The 19219-nt window shown below is 47.2% G+C and overlaps 1 protein-coding gene across 5 annotated transcripts in view; it reads left to right on the forward strand.

Moving 5' to 3' along the window:
- The window catches only part of SNX30 (sorting nexin family member 30), a 116016-nt gene that overhangs the window by 90527 nt on the left and 6270 nt on the right, over positions 1–19219 (forward strand). For 4 of the 5 annotated variants that reach the window (XM_045470082.1, XM_045470084.1, XM_045470085.1 and 1 more), the window contains exons 7-8: positions 6970–7056; positions 17608–17760. In XM_045470082.1, coding sequence (XP_045326038.1) covers positions 6970–7056; positions 17608–17760 — 240 coding nt within the window. Of the gene's footprint in view, positions 1–6969; positions 7057–17607; positions 17761–18163; positions 19214–19219 lie in introns of those variants that run through there. The other variant, XM_045470086.1, reaches the window with a different exon arrangement.

Below are 19219 nucleotides of genomic sequence, written 5' to 3' on the forward strand. Positions count from 1 at the left end.
AGATACTTTGAACAATGTTCCAGGATAGCTTTTTTCAAATGTCAGTAATTTGTGTTTTTTTGCGGTCTGCCTACCTTTTTCCTTACAAGCCACAAGGTGGAGCTAATGAGTCAAGTGATTAGGCTTTACGTTTGGTCACTCGTAGTGCTTTTGGGTGTGGGGATGGGTTAAACGGGTGATGGACATTATGGAGGGCACTTTTTAAGACGAGCACGGGTGTCATATGTAAGAGATGAATCACGGGGTTCTGCTCCTCAAGCTAAGACCACACTGTGTGTTAACTAACTTGAATAAAAAAGAAAAGAAAAAGAAAGAAAAAGAAAGCAAGGATGAAGATTTTCTGGAAAATTGAGTTGGGGGGGGGGAGTCCTTTTTCCTAAACAAAAGTAATTATAGATTGAGGGCCTGATTTCTTGAAAATATGAAGAAGCAAGATGTAGAAATGTACATGATCTCAAATGCTTCAAAAAGTTAGAAAAATATGTGAAAATTAAAAATCTGAGAGTCCCAGGGATGGCAGACTAAATATATAAACTTCTTTTTCATGAGACCTCACCAAGATAACACTAGAGTGTTTTTGTTTTGTTTGAAGTATAAGGCTGCAAAGATAAAAAGCAGCAGGGGAGGAAATAGTAGCAGTACAATGGGGACTGGAAAGCAAATTGAGAGGGGATAATGGTCTCAAGTGCCTCAAAAAAGCTGCCTTTGAAGCTGGCTGTGTGGGGAAAAAACTAAGCGGCCACCTGGTTTACATCATAAAATCCTTCAAAAAAGGTCGAGAATTGGCGGTGCTAAGTAAGTAAGTACCTCTGGGATTGGGGAGAGAAAGCTGAAGAGAAAAATTAGCCAGGAATCTGTTTAAGAAGTTAGAGCTTCTAGTTCTGACCTCCTTCCCCACACAGGGGTGACTGTCTCTTCTATACTCTGCCAGAACTGGAGGCATATTCTCTGGAGGGTAACACAGAGGGTCTCTGGACACAGGGACCCCAGGCACCGTTGAGGATGGGGGCTAAAATCCTAAAATCAGGATGTTAAGTAAAAGATTACCAAATGTTGACACTTTAGTCATCTTCCTGTGCTTGGCTCTCAGCCTTATATCTTCCCTTCAAGGATTAGAAGAGCCTTTTCTAGAAAGTCTAAACAGACCAAGAGAAGAAACTTGTGCTTGGCTCTCAGCCTTATATCTTCCCTTCAAGGATTAGAAGAGCCTTTTCTAGAAAGTCTAAACAGACCAAGAGAAGAAACTTGAAGATACTGGTATTGGAGAAGGTTCCTCAATGAAATGACCCAGCAGGGTCCCTGTAGAGAATTGTCAACAAGCCCTCAACATGCAGAGAGCTTTCAATTAGGTTTTTAGTGTTTCCCTATTGGATGAGTGGGCAGACAAGGTCACTGAATATTTAAGAGAAGGTTCTAAAATGAATACCAAGTAAAAACAAAGAAAAAAAAGTATTACCGAGTGAAACATCATTGAGGGAGCAGAACATTTCCAAGAAAAAAAAAATCATTAATATCTTCAGAAAGAGATGTCATAACAATAAAACAAGAATTTTTTAGCATCTAGAGAGCAGAGAGCTCATGGAAATTAAAACCATGATAGAAATGAGAAAAAAAAAATTAGAAGTTAAGGAAGTCGCCTGTAAAGTGAAACAAAAAGATAGATGGAGGATTTGAGACAAAAAAATACATTTGAAAATGAGAGGACCAGAGACCTCAGTATCTACCATCTGAATAACAAGAGTGCCAGGAAGAGAAAACACAGAAATGGGAAGCATCAAAGAAGTCGTTCAAGAGAACAAACTAGAGAGTGAAGACATACCGTGTTACCAGTTGTGCCCAGAAAATGAGAGGTCCCCTTCTTTTGTGTTTTTCTTTATATTCCAAATTTTCTGTAACAAATACCTTTTTTTTTTAATTAAAAAAATTTAACTTTTGTAACAAATATCTCTTAAAACCAGGGGCAAATATGTGGTTTCAGTATTACCCACATGGCCTAGAAAATTTAACTCACAGGTGGTCCATTTCCAATAGAGTGAATGTGTCAAAAGAGCATGTCAAAAGGGACGGCCTAAGTTCAATCATTTAATCAGAAATTATGTTACCAGGACCAAGGTCGGACTCATGTTCCTGCCTGCAGGTAAATACTCTCCTAGAGGGCCACCCAAAACCTAGCTACAGGGCTGTGTTGGGTATTTGATTTTTATTCCCATTTGAGCATCTTTCCTTACTACTGAACACTCATTATTCTACATGAATCCCCCTTGGGGGGGCGTTCTTTTGGGTCACCAGCCCCTGGCATATCACAGTGTGAACCATTCTGCTCTGCAGTTCTCTACGCGTGGCCGAGCAGTCCTCACTGCTCTCATCTGCCTCCTCAACCCTGCATCCTAACGTCCCTCTTACGAAAAGATTGGAAGCTTCAAAACCTTCCGGACTTGAGGAGGCTTTTTGGTAGCTGCTGACCTTTTGCATCGGGAGCTGTTTTTGCACTACCTCCTCCTCCTCCCACAAGTTTGTGAGCCCACAGTCTCACCGGCCGACGACTGAGCATGAGCTCTGGGGGTGGAGCTGGAATATTGAGCTTTCCAGTTGATCCTGACCATTGCGGTATTTTCCTGGAAAAAATCCAGTACAGAGATTGAACGCCAAACCACAGAATGTGTCTGATTTAACTTCCAGACACTGTTGTCATTGTAGCTAAGTGGTTATTATTAGCTTGTTATTAGCATTTTGGATGACTGGTATTATATGTCCATTGTTTAACTTTCTTTTATTACGGAAAAATTGAAACGTCTAAAAGCAGAGTGGAAGTGTAACAATCCCCCACATACCCATCTGCTTGCTCGAGCAGTTGCCCACTCATGGCCCATCTTGTTCTAGCTCTGTGCCCACCTGCTCTCCACCCCTTGGATTATTTTATTTTTATTTTATTTTATTTTATTTTATTTTATTTTATTTTATTTTATTTTAGTTTAGTTTTCTTTATTTATTTTGAGAGAGAGAGAGGGAGAATGTGCACACCCAAGCAGGGGAGGGGCAGAGAGAGAGGGAGAGAGAGAGAATCCCAAGCAGGCTCTGACAGCACAGAGCCCGACACGGGGCTCAATCTCACCCACCATGAGATCATGACCTGAGGTGAAACCAAGACTTGGACACTTAACTGACTAAACCACCCAGGTGCCCCCCTTTGGATTATTTTTTTTAATGTTTATTTATTTTTGAGAGAGAGAGGGAGACACAGAATCAGAAGCAGGCTCCAGGCTCTGAGCTGTCAGCACAGAGCCCGACACGGGGCTCAAACCCATGAACCATGAGATCATGACCTGAGCCCAACTCGGATGCTCAACTGACTGACCACCCAGGCACTCGAACCCCTTAGATTATTTTAAAGCAAATCCCAGACATCAGAGCACTTCATACAAAAATATTTAGTACATATCTCTAAAATACAAGTGTTCTTTTAAAAAAAAGAACCACATTATCATCACACCTAAAATTTTTTCTTAAGATTTCTTCAAATATCCAGTAAACTGATAAACTGATAAACTCCAATGAAGCTGGAGTGTTCATTCCCCAGGGCCTCAGGCACTGTTTTTGTAGGTGTTTTTCCAAATCGTGATCCAAATAAAATTCATATTTTGATATGTTTCTTAAGTATTTAAAAAATCCCTCCCCATCTATTTTTCCTTACAATTTATTTGCTAAAAAATGGAGTCATTTTTTTTCTCTACATTTGAAAAGAAGGGTAGTGAAGTACCATATTACTAGGACCATTTCAAAATCACGATAAAGGGTTCTACATTAAGAAAAACCCGCAGCATATGAGAGAAATTTATTTCACGTCTGATTAAAAGCCGCTTCCTCCTCAGGGCCCTTCCTGGCTACTTTGTGGACAGTTCTGTCATCCCCCAAACCCTTGGCGCTTTACGTCCTGCTGTCTTATTCTCTTTTTCCTCCTCAACGCTCGGCACTGTCTCATTCACTCTGTATTAATATATTTTACTGTGTGATGTCTGCCTCCTCTCTGGAATGTGAGCTCCGTGAAGGCAAGAGTTTTGTGTGTGTTGTTCTCTGCTGTATCCCCAGGGCCTGGGTCACGCATGAAGACACATAAAGGCAGGGCAGAAACAGGACGAGGACGGCTATGTAGGAGAAGAGCAGACAGACGCAAAGTAGCAACGTGTCTCCATGCACATCACCTTTGGATTTATGGTACCCACTAGAATCAGGGACCCCTACAGAGTTCTCTGAGACGCCCAGACGGTGAATATCTTTTGCTTGTCACTCAGGGATGGAGGGACCTCTCTGTAGCTGCTGACTGGGCCTCTTGGCCCCTGCAGTCTCAGGCTCAGGCCCCGTTAACCACAGGGTGGTCTGACCAGTTTTATCAACATAGCATGTGCTGTTTGGAGTACGAGGCTGCACCTTTCAGGTCATCACCAACCGTGAGCAAAGATGCTTCCAACGCGGATGGTAGTCTTAGTTCAGCTGGATTCAGAACATGTTTCCCAACCTGTAGCGTGGTTGGGATCCCAGTCAGACTGGGAAACCCCACGCTGCGGGAACTCACTCAGGAACTGCCTGAGTGAGTCACCACTGTGCTGCTAGCAGTGTGACGTCAGCCAGGTCCCTCCGCTGTACCTTAGTGTTCCCATCTATAAAATGGGGATAATACCCCTTTACTTCTGCAGGGTCGTCGTGAGTCTTTTGTGCTGCCCAGTGAGATGGGGATGTACGTGCAAATCCTCCAGCAGCCTGCATGAGAAGGCAGCATTCTGGTCACTTCAGGTGACGTGGGGGTAGCAGGTGACCGAGGAGCCAGGGAGGGTCCATGCTAACTAGGGGAAGGAGTGTGGCTGAATCTGGGGATCCCCCCACCTGCTTTAGGAGAGGGAGAGGAGATAAATTTTGTCTGGTGTGGCTGTGTGAGGCTGACATCTCTGGCCATCCCTCCCCTTCTCGGGTCTTGGCATCCTCAGCAGAGAATCTTGGAACGGAACGGGGGGACAGGAAGCCCCACACTGTGCTGACTGGATTCCAGGGCATTGTTCTGAGAGCATTTGTAGCTTTGGTTATGCAGTTCTTGCCACACCTGACAGAGTATATCACTGGAGCAGCTCAACCTGTTCCTAGCCTGGGTATGTGCTTTTTCCAGGCAGATATGAGGTGTGCCATGAGGGGAGTCCACGGCAGTGATGAGGAGGCCAGTCGGCCCCTCCCTGCTGTCCCGTCATGCCTTGGGGAACCTCGTAAGTGTCTCCATGGATAGCACTGTGTGTTTCTTTCTCTTGGGTAGAGATTACAAGTTTTTATTACTGCTGGTACCAGACTAGTAGATTTAGAATATTTTCTGGGTTCTATGAAATCCATAAAAGACCCCTAACTTTTTTGTGTTTTTACTGTATGTATCTATGTGCTGTCCAGTATGGCGGCCACTAGCCAGAGATGGCTATTTAGGTTTAAATTCAAATCAGTTAAACACAAGTTTAAGTCCAGTTCCTCGCTCAGACCAGCCAGTTTCAAGAGGTCAATCAGCAGGTGGGGCTAATGGCCCCTGTATTAAGTGTGGATTATGGGCAGTTTCCAGCATCAGGAGAGAGTTGTGTGGAACAGCACTGCAAACATCCCTACTCAAAGCTTGATGGGTGTGGGGAGGGAACTTCAGAGCACTCAGGAGAAAGATGAGTGGCAAACCAAAGATAAGTTCTTGTAAGTTTTACCTCATGTTCTTCTCAAGGTAAAACTCTTCTCAAAGGAGATACTTCAGGGGAAGACTTGAGTTTGCCTGTGTTGGCACGTTGCATGAGAAGGTTTCCCCCCAGAGCGCACTCAGCTGTCCAGCTGCTCCTCACTCTTTAGCACATTATCAGGGACACAAGGTGCCCCCCGCCTAGCCAGGGAATGGCTCCTCCTGGCCTGACTTCATACTGTGCTGGAGGGTGCCTATGGGAAAAGCATGAGATTAGAAACTTCCGTAGCGCTTTGTGACTTCTGAGGTAGTGGGCGAGAAAATTCTTAATCACTCTTAATTTGCTGTTCATGCTTCTTACACTCAAAGAAGGAAAAAGAAACCCTTGGAGAAGCAGATGTTTTTCTAGACTGTGGATTGCATCCTTTTCTGTCCTACCGAGTGTGGCCTTAGTAGCTGAGCCAGAACCAGGTGAGGCAAAGGAGACGCCCAGGGCACAGATTTAGGGAGATGCTCGGCTCAGGTGCCGACCTTGCACTTACAGGGGCCCGAGAGAGATTTTTCTCCTTAAATTTTGCATCGTGGGCACCTGGCTTGCCTCATCCTGGTCTTGTCTAGGCTGGCCCTATCTGAGCTCGTTTATCGCTCACTCTAGATGACACACCATGTGGTTCTACGGATTCTGGACTTGTACATAGACGCAGCTCTGTGCTATGCACCTCTTCCCTAGCTGGAACCCCTCAGGTAGGGGCTGTATCTCTTTGGTCTTTGCATACGTGGTCCAGAGGGGTGGACAGATGAGCGGCTCTTGGATCAATGAGCGAATCAGTCCACCAGCGATCAACTCAATGAATCAGAGTCCAGAACTCTCCTGACATAGACTTTTCCGTGAACGGTTCAGAGAACATCCTGGATTGTCACTCTCCAGGCTCCACAGCTGAGTCCTCTCTGCACACGGAGAAGCTGAGACCTCTCATCAGTGTGGCTGAGGATGGGCAGTGTCCCCCGCTTGTCCTTGCCCGGAGCTTCAGTTGCTTTCGGTATCAGGCTGTTACTGTGCTGGAAATCTCTGACAACAGGCCGCCCCTCTTCCACCCCACTTCCTCCGGAGTCCGTGTCACAAGCCTGTGTCACACCACAGCCAGACTGTCCCGGGAGCACGCGGCTGGGCCTCCTGCGCCGTGATTTGGGGGAGGAAAGGGGTCGAGAATCAACTGCCTGGGCCTTGGAGGCTCCTTCGTGAACTCTGTGTTACATTCTTCCCCTCTCTCCTCCCGCAGAGCGTACTGAAGAAGAGGGACCAAGTGCAAGCAGAGTACGAAGCCAAACTAGAAGCTGTGGCCCTGAGGAAGGAAGACCGCCCCAAGGTCAGGGGAGCCCCTGAGGGAGGGCTGGGCTCCACAAGGCTGCAGTCGCCTCGCTGGCGCTGAGTGAAGCCTTGTCCCCAGATCCACACAGCTAAGGTGGTCAGTGGCAGCTGGGCTGTGTTCACGCTGTCATTTTCCTGTTTGTTCTCTTTGATGTCTTATTTCTGGGAGTTTTTTTTTCTTTTTTTTTTTAATTTAATTTTTTTTTAATTTACATCCAAATTAGTTAGCATATGGTGGAACAATGATTTCAAGAGTAGATTCCTTAGTGCCCCTTACCCATTTAGCCCATCCCCCCCCCCTCACAACCCCTCCTGTAACCCTCAGTTTGTTCTCCATATTTATGAGTCTCTTCTGTTTTGTCCCCCTCCCTGTTTTTATATTATTTTTGCTTCCCTTCCCTTATGTTCATCTGTTTCATATCTTAAAGTCCTCATATGAGTGAAGTCATATAATATTTGTCTCTCTCTGACTGACTAATTTCACTTAGCATAATACCCTCTAGTTCCATCCACATTGTTGCAAGTGGCAAGATTTCATTCTTTTTGATTGCCGAGTAATACTCCATTGTGTATATATATATATATATATATATATATATATATATATATATATACCACGTCTTCTTTATCCATTCATCCATCGATGGTCATTTGGGCTCTTTCCATACTTTGGCTATTGTTGATAGTGCTGCTATAAACATGGGGGTGCATGTGTCCCTTTGAAACAGCAATTCCTGGAAGCACGAGGGGTTGAGTTTTCTGTTGTTTCCTGAGATTTTTTTTTTTTTTTTTAAGACTTTCAGCATTGCCATTCAAGGGCATTTCCTGTCTGTAAAATGGTATTGACGAGAAGGGGAAGAACAGTCTAGATCATTGTTCTCACAAGTGTGGTTTGCTTACTCATCCATAAGCTGTCGCCAATCCATGACAGGAAAGGTGCAGAAGCTGAGAGTCAGCAGTTTTATAGCAATTTGACACTTGTTGAACACTGAGCATGAGTGTTGTCAAACTAGCTCATGTGGAGCAAACTACACACTAGTTATGCATAGTAGGTCTACAGCTCTGTCATGTTGGGGAAAAAAGCCACCGAATAGTGGATCTTTACCACAAAGTTTAAGAAGCACTGATTGAACTTAGTTAAGATACCCCCAGCTGCAGGGCTCTGGGTCTAGATAGAGGATCATACTGTAAAAATGCATCTGGTGTACTAGTCCTTGCCATGTGTTGCCTTTTCCTTCCCCCAGCCGGGATTAAAGACAAGAGTAGTAATAGCCGATGTGCGAGCGCTTACAACGTGCTAAGCTCTTTACCTTATCTCACTTACTCCATACGACAGTCATGTGGTTTGGGAGCCGTTATTATTCCCATTTGAGAGATGAGCAAACCAAGGCCCACGATCTCACAGCTAGCAAGTATGAGAGCCAGGATGAAATCCTGCAGCCTGACCTTAGCACCTTGCCAGTTACCATTATGTTACTGTGTTCCTTTTTGTTTGCAATTGGAAGGTATAGCTGTTTTCTAAAAGGGGGTGGGGTAGGGAATGTTATTAAAAGAATAAATAGCAGGGGCCCAGGGTTCTGGGAAGTAGTTTTACATCAGAACTGTTTCTCTTCCTTTGCCTTGGTTCTTGCTGCTGTGGTAGCCATACTGTGATACATCCAGAAAGGAACCAGCTGTGGAAATTGGAAACCCAAACCTCAGAAGTGGCACACCCTGGCTCCATATAGCAGTTTTTTTTTTTTAGTTTATTTTATTGATTTTGAGAGAGAAAGAGCGCATGAGTGAGTGTGCGAGTGGGGGAGGGGCAGAGAGAGAAGGAGAGAGAGAGAGAGAGAGAGAGAATCCCAAGCAGGCTCCGTGCAGCCAGTGTGGAGCCTGATGCAGGGCTCAAACTCACAAACTAAGATCATGACCTGAGCTGAAATCAAGAGTTGGACACTTAACTGACTGAGCCGCGCAGGTGCCCCCATATGGTATTAAAAAATATATATATGTAAATTGTTTCACACGATCACCACAACAGTCATCTGAGGCCCAGAGGGAAGGCATTATTCTTCCCCATTTCATGGGTGAGGAAAGAGCCACAAAGCAGCTTGATGAATTGCCCAGCTTTGTTGATACCCAAGGTCTTTATCCAGTGTGCTGGGCGCAGCAGGCATACAATACATGCCTGTGGCATGGCCGCCCGTGTCACCCGTGGTGACCTACATGAGAGTGAAGTCTGCATACATCTGATGGAAATCCAGATGATACGGAGAGGGACTCTTGTCACTGGCCCAGTGTGTGTAGCTGGGACTTGGCCAGAATGCTAGGCACCTCTCTTCCATTCCTCTTGCCACAGGCTGTTGGCCTGCTTCCGTCCTGTGTGTTGGGACCATGATGGGAATGCAGCTGTGTTCACAGCCACCCTCCGTCTTCCAGCTGCCCGTTGCCTTGGCTAGTTCCTAGCCATCCCTGTGATATTCTGGAACACGGTGCCATTTGCTGAGCCCATATCTCCGTCTCATTTAAAGGAATGACAGGAAATACTGTGTTTATAGATTCCAAATTTCATTTCAACAATTTAGCTTTCCAATATAAATATAGAAGTCACTTTTCCTAGCTAGGGAGGGAGGGCTAGCACATTCTGTCACTGGCCTAGTTTGGAAGCCGAAGACCCTGTCTTTGGAAGATGTTCTGACAGCATTCATCGCTGCTCACCACTGAATACAAGCTTTCTCGCAGGCTGGTTTGTCATTTAATCTCTGTTGAGCTCCGTACGGAACAGTTCCTTTGTAAAGACAGGAGCCGAAGGTTATGAATAATACGCCAAAGTAAATGCTGACCTTGTCCTGGCTTGCCGGCTGCCTAAAGGTCACAGCACCTTGGAACAGATGGAGCCCAGGGAGCGGCCATTTCTGGCTCCCACGTTCCAGCCAGACAAGCTGCGGGGGCTCCTTTCTAACGCTCTCCACCTCTTGCCGGCCTGGGTGCCTCCTCTTCTCCCAGTGGGTGTCAAAATCTTCTTGCTATTGCTATTTTCACCTTCCCAGAGCATCACCTATACGACTCTTCTCTTGATCACAGGAGTTCTTAGAAGAGGGGGAAGGGTTTCTTCCCAGCCGGTGAGACTAAGTAGGTGGTCTAAACATGCCTCCATTCTCTCACCACACTGTGGGCGAGCAGTCTTGGTCTGCCCTCTTTCTGGCAAGACACTGAGCCATGCTAGTGCTCATTTTGCCATTTTTTAGCAATTGTGGTAATTAGCAAAACAGGGACTGTCGTCACGGGGGTGGTGGTGCCCATGAGTGTGCTCTCACCGTGGGAGCGGCAGAAATTGCGCCTCCAGGTTCGAATCTGGGACAGCAGCTACTTTGGTGGGTGGAGGAGGGCTCCGTTGGCGGCCTCTGCAAATGGAAAAGGGTTTGGTAGAAAGAGCACAGAATTTGGACTCCGATCACCGTGGGTTCAGTTCCCCAGCTCCTCAGCTCCGTCTCCCCGCTTGCACTGGTTTGCTCATTAGCCCTGTGGGCTTCATACGTGTGACTTGTGGAGATGTGAAGGTCAGCGCAGCAGTGTCTGATGTAGGAGCCGACACCCCATTGGTGGAGCCTCTGCTTCCCATACCAGCTCCGCTCGTCTCTAGGAGGAGTGCTGATCGAGAACCTCGTTTTCTGGTTTGTTGCCCTTATGGTTTTTGTTTTTAACTTTGCTTTAAAAAAATTTTTTTGACTGCCCTGTTTTAGGCATGGTTTCCTTGCGTTCTAAAGTTTCCCCTGCCTTCCCAGCCCTCCCGAATGCCTGTCCTCCGTGACAGCCCATCAGAGGTACCTAGGAAGTGAGTAGCTGAAGGTTTTGCCGTGCTTTGTTTCGTGTGTGTGTGTGTGTGTGTGTGTGTGTTTATAAAGTGTATTTATTTATTCTGAGGGGAGGGGAAGAGAGAGAGAGAGGGAGAGAGAAAGGATCCCAAGCAGGCTCTGTGCTACCAGCACAGAGCCCGACGCGGGGCCCAAACTCTCAAGCCGTGAGATCATGACCTGAGCCAAAATCAAGAGTCAGACACTCAATGGACTGAGCCACCCAGGTGACCCTGTTTTGTGTGGTTTTGAGCTCCGCTTCCCAGAGCTACCACTGGTGAGAGAAAAACCAGAGTGTCAGGAAGTGGGTTAGGGCGATTCTTAGCCCCAAGGACCTGGCGGACTCTGTCAGTGACTATGGCGGGAACAGCCTTGTTCATAGGTCCGTCATGGGGATGCAGGAAAGAGAGTATCTTGCCCAAAGACGGGCAGTTTTCACAGGGGTCTGGGTGTGTTAACAACATCTGAGGGACGTAGCAAGCCTAGGGAATTACCTGTTTAGAGGTTGAAATCTTGAAAAGAGGCTCTAAAGAGTGAGGGCAAGTTGATTTTTTGTGAAGCCGTGGAGTGGCTCACTGCTCAGTGATCACTGATCACCTTTCCAAAACCCAGAAGAGAGAAGTGGCCTTGCGGGTCTCCTCGGCCCTCACTGCGAATTTCACACCAGGGTGGCTGCGTTAGGAAGAAGGGGAGGGATCCTGTGGCCCCCCGCTGCTGGCTGGAAGCCCTGTGGCTGTGGCTTGTCCGTGTGCGGGGGTGAGCCTAGAGCTGAGGGCAAATGTTAGTATCATAGAACTTAAAGTTTTGCTTGTTGTTAGGGTTGAGAAAACTCAGCAGACTCTGAAGAGGTTTCTTCTCAGGCAAGTGGACATTTGAATTGCGTAGACTCGACTTACCTCATTTTAGCTTTGATGTCGGCGAAATGATAGGCACTTACTGGGCTGCCTTCTGCTGTACTTGTCAGGACCGCAGACTTGTGGAAATCCTCAAATATGATCCTCCCTAGAAGCCAGGGAGGACAGCAAAGCTGCCACTAGAAACAAAGAGGGGTTGAGGAATTGCATTTCAAACTGGACGGGAAGCTTATACGCTAACATGAACAATAGGAGTGAACGTGAAGGGAAGACTCCTTTCGACGCCAACATATTCATGTGAATTTCCTTCCCACCCTGCTCCCAAACCCACAAAAATGCTTGAGCTCATCCCACATTACCCCGCTCCCATCGCTCCAACAACCCATATTCTGTAACGAAAATTCTCACGAGAGAGAAGGGAGCCACTGTGACAAATGCAGCCTTGTTATCTACTTAGAGGTGTTATCTTTTGGAGTCTTACCTGGTGATTTTTTTCTGTTGTTGGTGTCTTGTGATAAGTGACAGCCAGCCGTAAGCATTGGGTATCACGATTGCCATGTCCTTCAGACACAAGATAGCACAACTCTGATGACACCTCAATCAAAAAAATTAAAACATAGATGAGCAATGCTGGTTGTCCCTGGTCAGGGAACCGATGGTTACAAGGACACCATCCAGAAAGAAACAAAAGGGGGAACACCGGGAGCCTGAGCGTGTGGGCCAGCCGCCTTCCTCTTCATTAAGTTGGGCACCTTCAGTAGCTGGTTGCTTCAGACAGCTCATCCCAACTCCTGGTTCCTCTTGGTCCCTTCTTTTCCACCCTCCGCTCTCCTCCTCCTTCCGTCACCTCCTCCTCCCCTGTCCTCCTTCTCCATCCTTGTGTTTCTATGGCTCTGCTCACTCTGACTTCCTTCCTGCTTCTGGGCTCATTTTTCTTAGTATCTTTTGCTGATCCCCTTCTTAACCCTACAGATTTAGGCTTCTCCATGAATTCCACCCTTTGACCCTCCAACCCTCTCTTTGGTTTCCCCATATATTAAAAAATTTTTGCATTATGGCAAGATACACATAACCAAAATCACCGTCTTTACTGTTTTTAGGTGTACGGTTCAATCATGTTAAGTAAATCCACACCGTTGTGCAATGGGTCTCCAGAGTACTTTTTTTAATCTTGAGGAACTGAAATTCTGTACCCATTAAATTAGTCCCCATTTCCCCCTCCTCCCAGCCCCTGGAAACCACCATCGTGCTTTCTGTCTCTAGGAGTTTGACTACTCTATCACCTCTTGTAAGTAGAATCATATAATATTTGTTTGTTTTCATACCTGGCTTATTTCACTCAGCAAAATGTCCTCAAGGTTCATCCATGTTGTGGCATGTCAGAATTTTCTTCCTCTTTAAGGCTGAAGAATATTCCACTGTATGTCTGTACCCCTTTTTGTTTATTCATCCATCTGTGGACAGATACTTGAGTTGCTTTCACCTTTATCTGTTGTGAATATTGCAGTGGATATGGGAGGACAGACGTCTCCGTGAGATCCTGCTTTCAGTCTTTTGGTATTCACCCAGAAATGGAATCGCCAGGGATGCCTGACTGGCTCAGTCAGTAGAGCATGTGACTCTTGATCTTGAGGTTGTGATTTCCAACCCCCCCCCCCCCGAGTGGAGAGATTACTTAAAGATAAAATCTTAGGGTTACCTGGGTGACTCGGTCAGTTAAGCATCCAACTCTTGATTTCAGCTCAGATCACGATCTCACGGTTGTGGGATTGAGCCCCGTGTCCAGCTCTGTGCTGAGCGTGGAACCTTCTTGGGATTCTCTCTCTCTTTCTGTCTCTCTCTCTCTCTCTCTCTCCCTCTTGCTTTCTCTCTCTCTCAATAAACTTGAAAAAATAAGAATAGGGGCAACTGGGTGGCTCATTCAGTTTAGCATCCAACTTTGGCCCACGTCATGATCTTGTGGTTCGTGAACTTGAGCCCCACGTTGGGCTCTATGCTGACAGCTCAGAACCTGGGGCCTGCTTCAGATTCTGTGTCTCCCTCTCACTCTGCCCTTCACCTGCTTGCACTCTGTCTCTGTCTCTCTCTCTCAAAAATAAAATAAACCTTAAAAAATATGTTTTAAATAGAAAATTAAAAAAAATAAGATCTTAAAAAAAAGAAGTTGAATTGCTGGATCATATGGTGACTTTATTTTTGTTTTTTTGAGGAAGTGCGGTACTAAAGTTTTACACAAGTGCAGGGGTTCCAATTTCCTACATCCTGGCCACCACTTATTTTTTTGTTGTTGTAGTAGCCGTCTTAATGGATTTGAGGTGGTTCTCACTGTGGTTTTGATTTGCATTTCCCTAATGATTAGGGATGTGCAGTGATTTTTTAATAGGCTCGCTGGCCATTTGTAGATCTTCCTTGGATAAATATCCATTTAAGTCCTTTGTCCATATTCAAACCAGGTGGTTGCTATGGTTGAGTTGTCTCAGCCCCCTCTTGGGTGGGGAGGGGGAGGCTCACCCTTCGCATGGCTGTAGCTGCCTCCTTTTTCTGGTCCACGGACCTGTCCTTTATCCTGAGCCCCACGATGCATTGTCGCCCCCCCTAGTCACCCAGACTATAAACTTCAGGCTCCTCTCTGACAGCTGTGTCTTATTTCTCACGTGCAGTGGGTTGCCACATCTGTCAGTTGTGTCTCCACCGGGTTAGTCTGATCTGCCGTCTCCCTTGTTGTGTTACAGCCACCACCCTGGTTGCAGGGCACCTGGGGTGATCTCGTGCCAGTATATTTTGGTGTTGACTCATCTCTGATCTCTGGTGAAATCTCAGGGTGAGGCAGCATGGGTGAAGAGTGGTGTAAAGTATGAAAGAATATATTTAATAATGTTTTGTATTTGGAAGACAAAAAAGAAACCTTTTTGTATGACATGGAGTAAAGTTCATAATGTTCATTCTTGCTGGAGGGGCTAGGCACATGCACTTACATCTGGTAAGAATAGCAATTTACGGTATCGATACTGATCCGAACTAAGAAATATTTGGGGAGCATTTAATCAATGCCAGGCACCAAGTATTCTATGCATATTATCTTGTTCAACCTCATAGTAACTTTATAAGGTGGTTGGTATTATCCGGAAGCAGAAGCTAAGCCATGGAGAGGCCCAACATCACCCATCTAGGAAGTGGTACCTGTGGTATTCAAATTCTGGAAGTCTGGCTCTAGAACTGTTTGTATAGTTAGAGGAAGCACAGGCTTTTCTATTTTCCAAAAAAGGGGGCAGCTGACCAAACCTGGCCTCAGGAACCCAGCCTTCTTGTTCTTTACTCTGCACCACTCCCCCCGCCGCCACCCCTGCCGCCATCTTGCTGGCTGGCGTTCTCTGTCTATGCTTTTGTGGGCACTGTAGCCTGTGAACTATTCCTGGGGTGGGCCCAGGTATTGTCTCCCTCTCTCACCTGTACATACTGTCACTCTGGAGTGCCCTCCTCCCACTGTCTCCTCAGCGGGATTGATTCTTCAAGGAGGCCTGATCCCTCATCCAAGCTGCACTGGCTGTCCAGGTCCCCCTCAGCGTGCTTACCGCGGGGCTGGGTGAAGAGAAGGTACCAGTAACCTCTCACCCTGATGTCCAGGCACCTTCAGTGCCTTCCCAGCTCAACTGTAGGCAACCTGAGACGAGAGCCATCTACCGAGAGCAAGGTACCTCGGTCTTCCTCCGTGCCAAGCACAGAGTACGTTGTGAAAATGATGAGTCCCAAATGTTTCCCAAATTGAGGCTCAGGTAATCATAAAATCCAGAGCCATGGTTTTGACTCTTAACTTTTAAAAAATATTTATTTATTTATTTTGAGAGAGCATGTGCGTGAACAGGGGCGGGACAGAGAAAGAAAGGGAGAGAGAGAGAGAATCCCAAGCAGGCTCCACACTGTCAGTGCAGTCTGACACGGGGACCCAAACCCACGCACTGTGAGATGATGACCTGAGCTGAAATCAAAAGTCAGACGCTTAACCGACTGAGCCGCCCAGCTGCCCCTTGACTCTTAATTTTTGTGGGTCAACCAGAATTCCCATCTTCAGAACCGACCTGGGAATCTTTCCTAGAAAAGAATTCCTTTGTATCAGAGACCCTGGCCTCCCTCTTCTCAGCGGGCCCTGACCAGGTTCCCTTTTCAGACCTTTGCTTTCCATCCTGGCCACAGCAGTTTTGTTAAGCAAAGAGGAAGTTGCTCCAGGGAACTTGCACCTTGATGCTTAAATGCGCAGGAGCCAGGAGAGGAATAAGGGAGGTGGACTGTGCCTGCTGGAGAGTGAGGCCCAGACACGCTGGCTCACGGGGCCTCCGCTGAGGCTGGTTCACTGTGTTCCTGGGGAAGGCTCCGCTCCGAAGAGGCAAAGCGGGGGCTCACTTGGTCTTCACTTCCCCCCCACCGAGGTGGGCAACAAGTGACAGGTGAGACAGCAGCGAAAGGCAGAGAGACTTCAGTCATGGCATCAGAAGAAAAAGTCAAGTCCTTTTTCTTTCTTCTTCCAGAACCTCAGCGCTTTGGAAAAGGCTTTTCTCCCTCTTCAAAGAAAAGTTCCTTACTTTTAAGTCTCCTGGGATGCCTCTCTCTGTCTCTTTCTTCCCAACTCCTTCTGCCTCACCCAAGCTCAGACCCCATGCCAGGCCAGCCTGAAACCCCCGCCCCTGGCTGCTCACGTTCCTTGCTCCCGCGTCTGCAGCCATCTCCACACGTTCTGTGTGGCCCTCGGCCCTTCTGGAAGCCCTGAATGTGTCCGGCTTCCTCAGCCTTTGCCTTCCCTTTATTGGTTTTTCTGGGTCCTCTACTTGCCTGTAAGGCCTGAGTATGAAACTTCCCAGGTTGGTAGGAATTGACCCCTCATGGCGCCCCACAGCTTGGAGACATTTGGGGTCACAGGCCTCAGCACTTACAATGTACAAGGCCTCATTTTTTTGTCCAGAAGCATCTGGCAGGTGGGCGTCTGACCCAGTTTTAGGTATGTCGGCCCCTTGGCAGCCCTCAGAGGCTTGTGGTGTTCTTGAGTGAGGAGAGGAGCCAGCTTTGTGCTTTGGGGACCAGAGTAGCCACAAGGCCCTCCGACTGTGTAGGATGGATGAACTCACCAGAGCAAAGCAAAAGTCTAAACTTCTTTAAATAAAAGTTGAAATTGCCTGCTATATTTTTCATGTTTCAGATTCTTTCGACATGCATAAGTGATCTTCTTCCTGTTTCCTCAGATTTAACCTAACTTTGACTCATCATTTTTGATTATCTGCTATCTGGGGGAGCAGAGACAGGTCTCTAGATTACTTGTAAAGTGAGGTTCAGAGGAGCAGTGGGCCAGTAATCTTACTACAATTAATTCTGTGATGAATGAGGGTAGGCATTATCAAATGTCACAAGTAAGGGAATAGCTCCTATGATACGGGAAAACCTTTTCTGGTTTCATTACAGGACCGAGGAGAATAGTAGGGCAATGCCCAATAAGTGCCATACATTTGCAAAATCTACACGCGTTTTTATATAGGGATGGGTAAAAAGGGGGAACCAAAGATATTGGACTCTGTATTGCAGTGTTTCTTCCTGTTTGTAAACAGGGGTGGGGGTGGGGTGTTTCCCCCATGAGTCTCTGCTGTGCTTGGATAGGTTCAAAGACTTAGGTCAGGATAGCACTTTTCGGAATTCCTTCTTAGACCTGAAAACCCAAGGCTCTGCCTTCAAATAAATGCCCCTCACCACCCCCCGCCGAGAAGGGAGTGTGTTTATGGCATTTAATGTAGTGATTTGGCCTCGTGCAAGGGAGCTCGAGGCATGAGTCACCAAGTTACACATACAGAGCACCTCTTTAATGCACTCCCCTTCCAGGTGCCGGCAGATGTTGAGAAATGTCAGGATCGGATGGAGTGTTTCAACGCTGATCTGAAAGCTGACATGGAGCGGTGGCAGAGCAACAAGAGGCAGGACTTCCGGCAGCTGCTCATGGGAATGGCCGACAAGAACATCCAATACTACGAGAAGGTAATGAGTGTGCCGGCAAGACCCCAGCCCTCTCAGTGAGGAAGCACGTCTAATAGCCAGAGAGAGCCTGGGGCAAGGGCCTGCCCGAAATCCAGCAGCAGCCACCCCTGCGGGTCCTTGCCCCACTGTGTGAGATGCGGCGCCAGGTTTGGGAGCAGAGGCCCCCGTGGGGGTGCCCACAGGGCAGTCATGTGCACACGCTGCTCACAGAAGTGGCAGTTCTCTTCTCCCGGGCCCTTTGGGCCTGGCGGCTAGCTGCGCCCCTGAGTCAGGAGGCCTGCAGTCTGGGGAGAGAGCAGGACCCAGAGGGCCCTGGGGTCTCTCACTGAAAGCAAGCTCCTTGAGGCTCCTGGGGGCTCCCTTACGGGGTAGGGTCTGAGTCTAGTTTCTACTCCAACCTCAGAGCCACCAAGGAAGGAAGCATGGAGTAATTTTACCACTCCGCTCCCCAACTTGACCAAAGGATGCCTCTCTCCTCCTACCTGCTCAGAACTCCTTCCCAAATGACTCAGCACAAAGACCTGCTTCACCCCGAGCTCCTTCTACACAAGGTCTTGTGTGGTTCTTCTGTCGTGCCCTTTATGCAAGAGATTGCTCAAAGGAAGGATCATTTTGCCAAGTAGGGTGCTCTCAGAGGAGAGTGCCAGTCTTTAGGTTTTTGGCCCTTCACAAGGATCTGGAATGAAAGGGGATTGCTGCAGCGGAAAGAATATCCGCTTTGGCCACTTACTAGCTGCGTGTCTTAGACAAGTTACATAACCACTCTGGGTCTCATCTTCTCCATGTGAAGTGTGTGTGTGAGAGAGAGAGAGAGAGAGAGAGATGAGGAATAATGATCCTACTGCATGGAGTTGTGAGGACTAGCAATAGTGAATGTAAGATACATGATGATGTTTGGATCCGAGGAAATGCGGTAAGTAGTTTCCTCCCCCTATATTCCCTGTTGGGAGACCTAAGAGTGGCCCAGTCAAGCAAAACATCTGAGGTCAGTAAGGAGGCGTGGGGTTTCCACCCACTCTGAGTCAGGTGGCTGGCTCACATCACCATCATTTGCATCCTTGTGCAAGTCCTACCCACACCTGGAGCAAGTCTTCCTCTTGGCCGAGGACCTAGAGCCTCCTGAGGGCTTGCAGCTTGCCATCTTTTCTGCTTTTTGAAGGGAAAGAATTTCTGCCAGCCGTGAGCTGTATGGACGGTACATTAAGGCCCCATAGAGACCCCGCTGTCTTTCGTCTCAGAGATGGGGATGATATATTCAAAGCAAACACCGGCCATGTCCCCAGTTTCTAATAGTGATGGATAATCCACGTAGACCTCGGATGTTACATTATGTATGTACATTACTTAGACAAGACATGAGACAGAGGTCACCCGGTGGGACTAACAATAAAAGGGTAGCTCAGAGAAGAGTTAAGAACCTGATCCTAAAATCTGATGTTGAAAATGTGTGTGTGTGTGT

This window comes from Leopardus geoffroyi, chromosome D4 (assembly GCF_018350155.1).
Source record: "Leopardus geoffroyi isolate Oge1 chromosome D4, O.geoffroyi_Oge1_pat1.0, whole genome shotgun sequence".
In the NCBI taxonomy this organism is placed as follows: Eukaryota; Metazoa; Chordata; class Mammalia; order Carnivora; family Felidae; genus Leopardus; species Leopardus geoffroyi.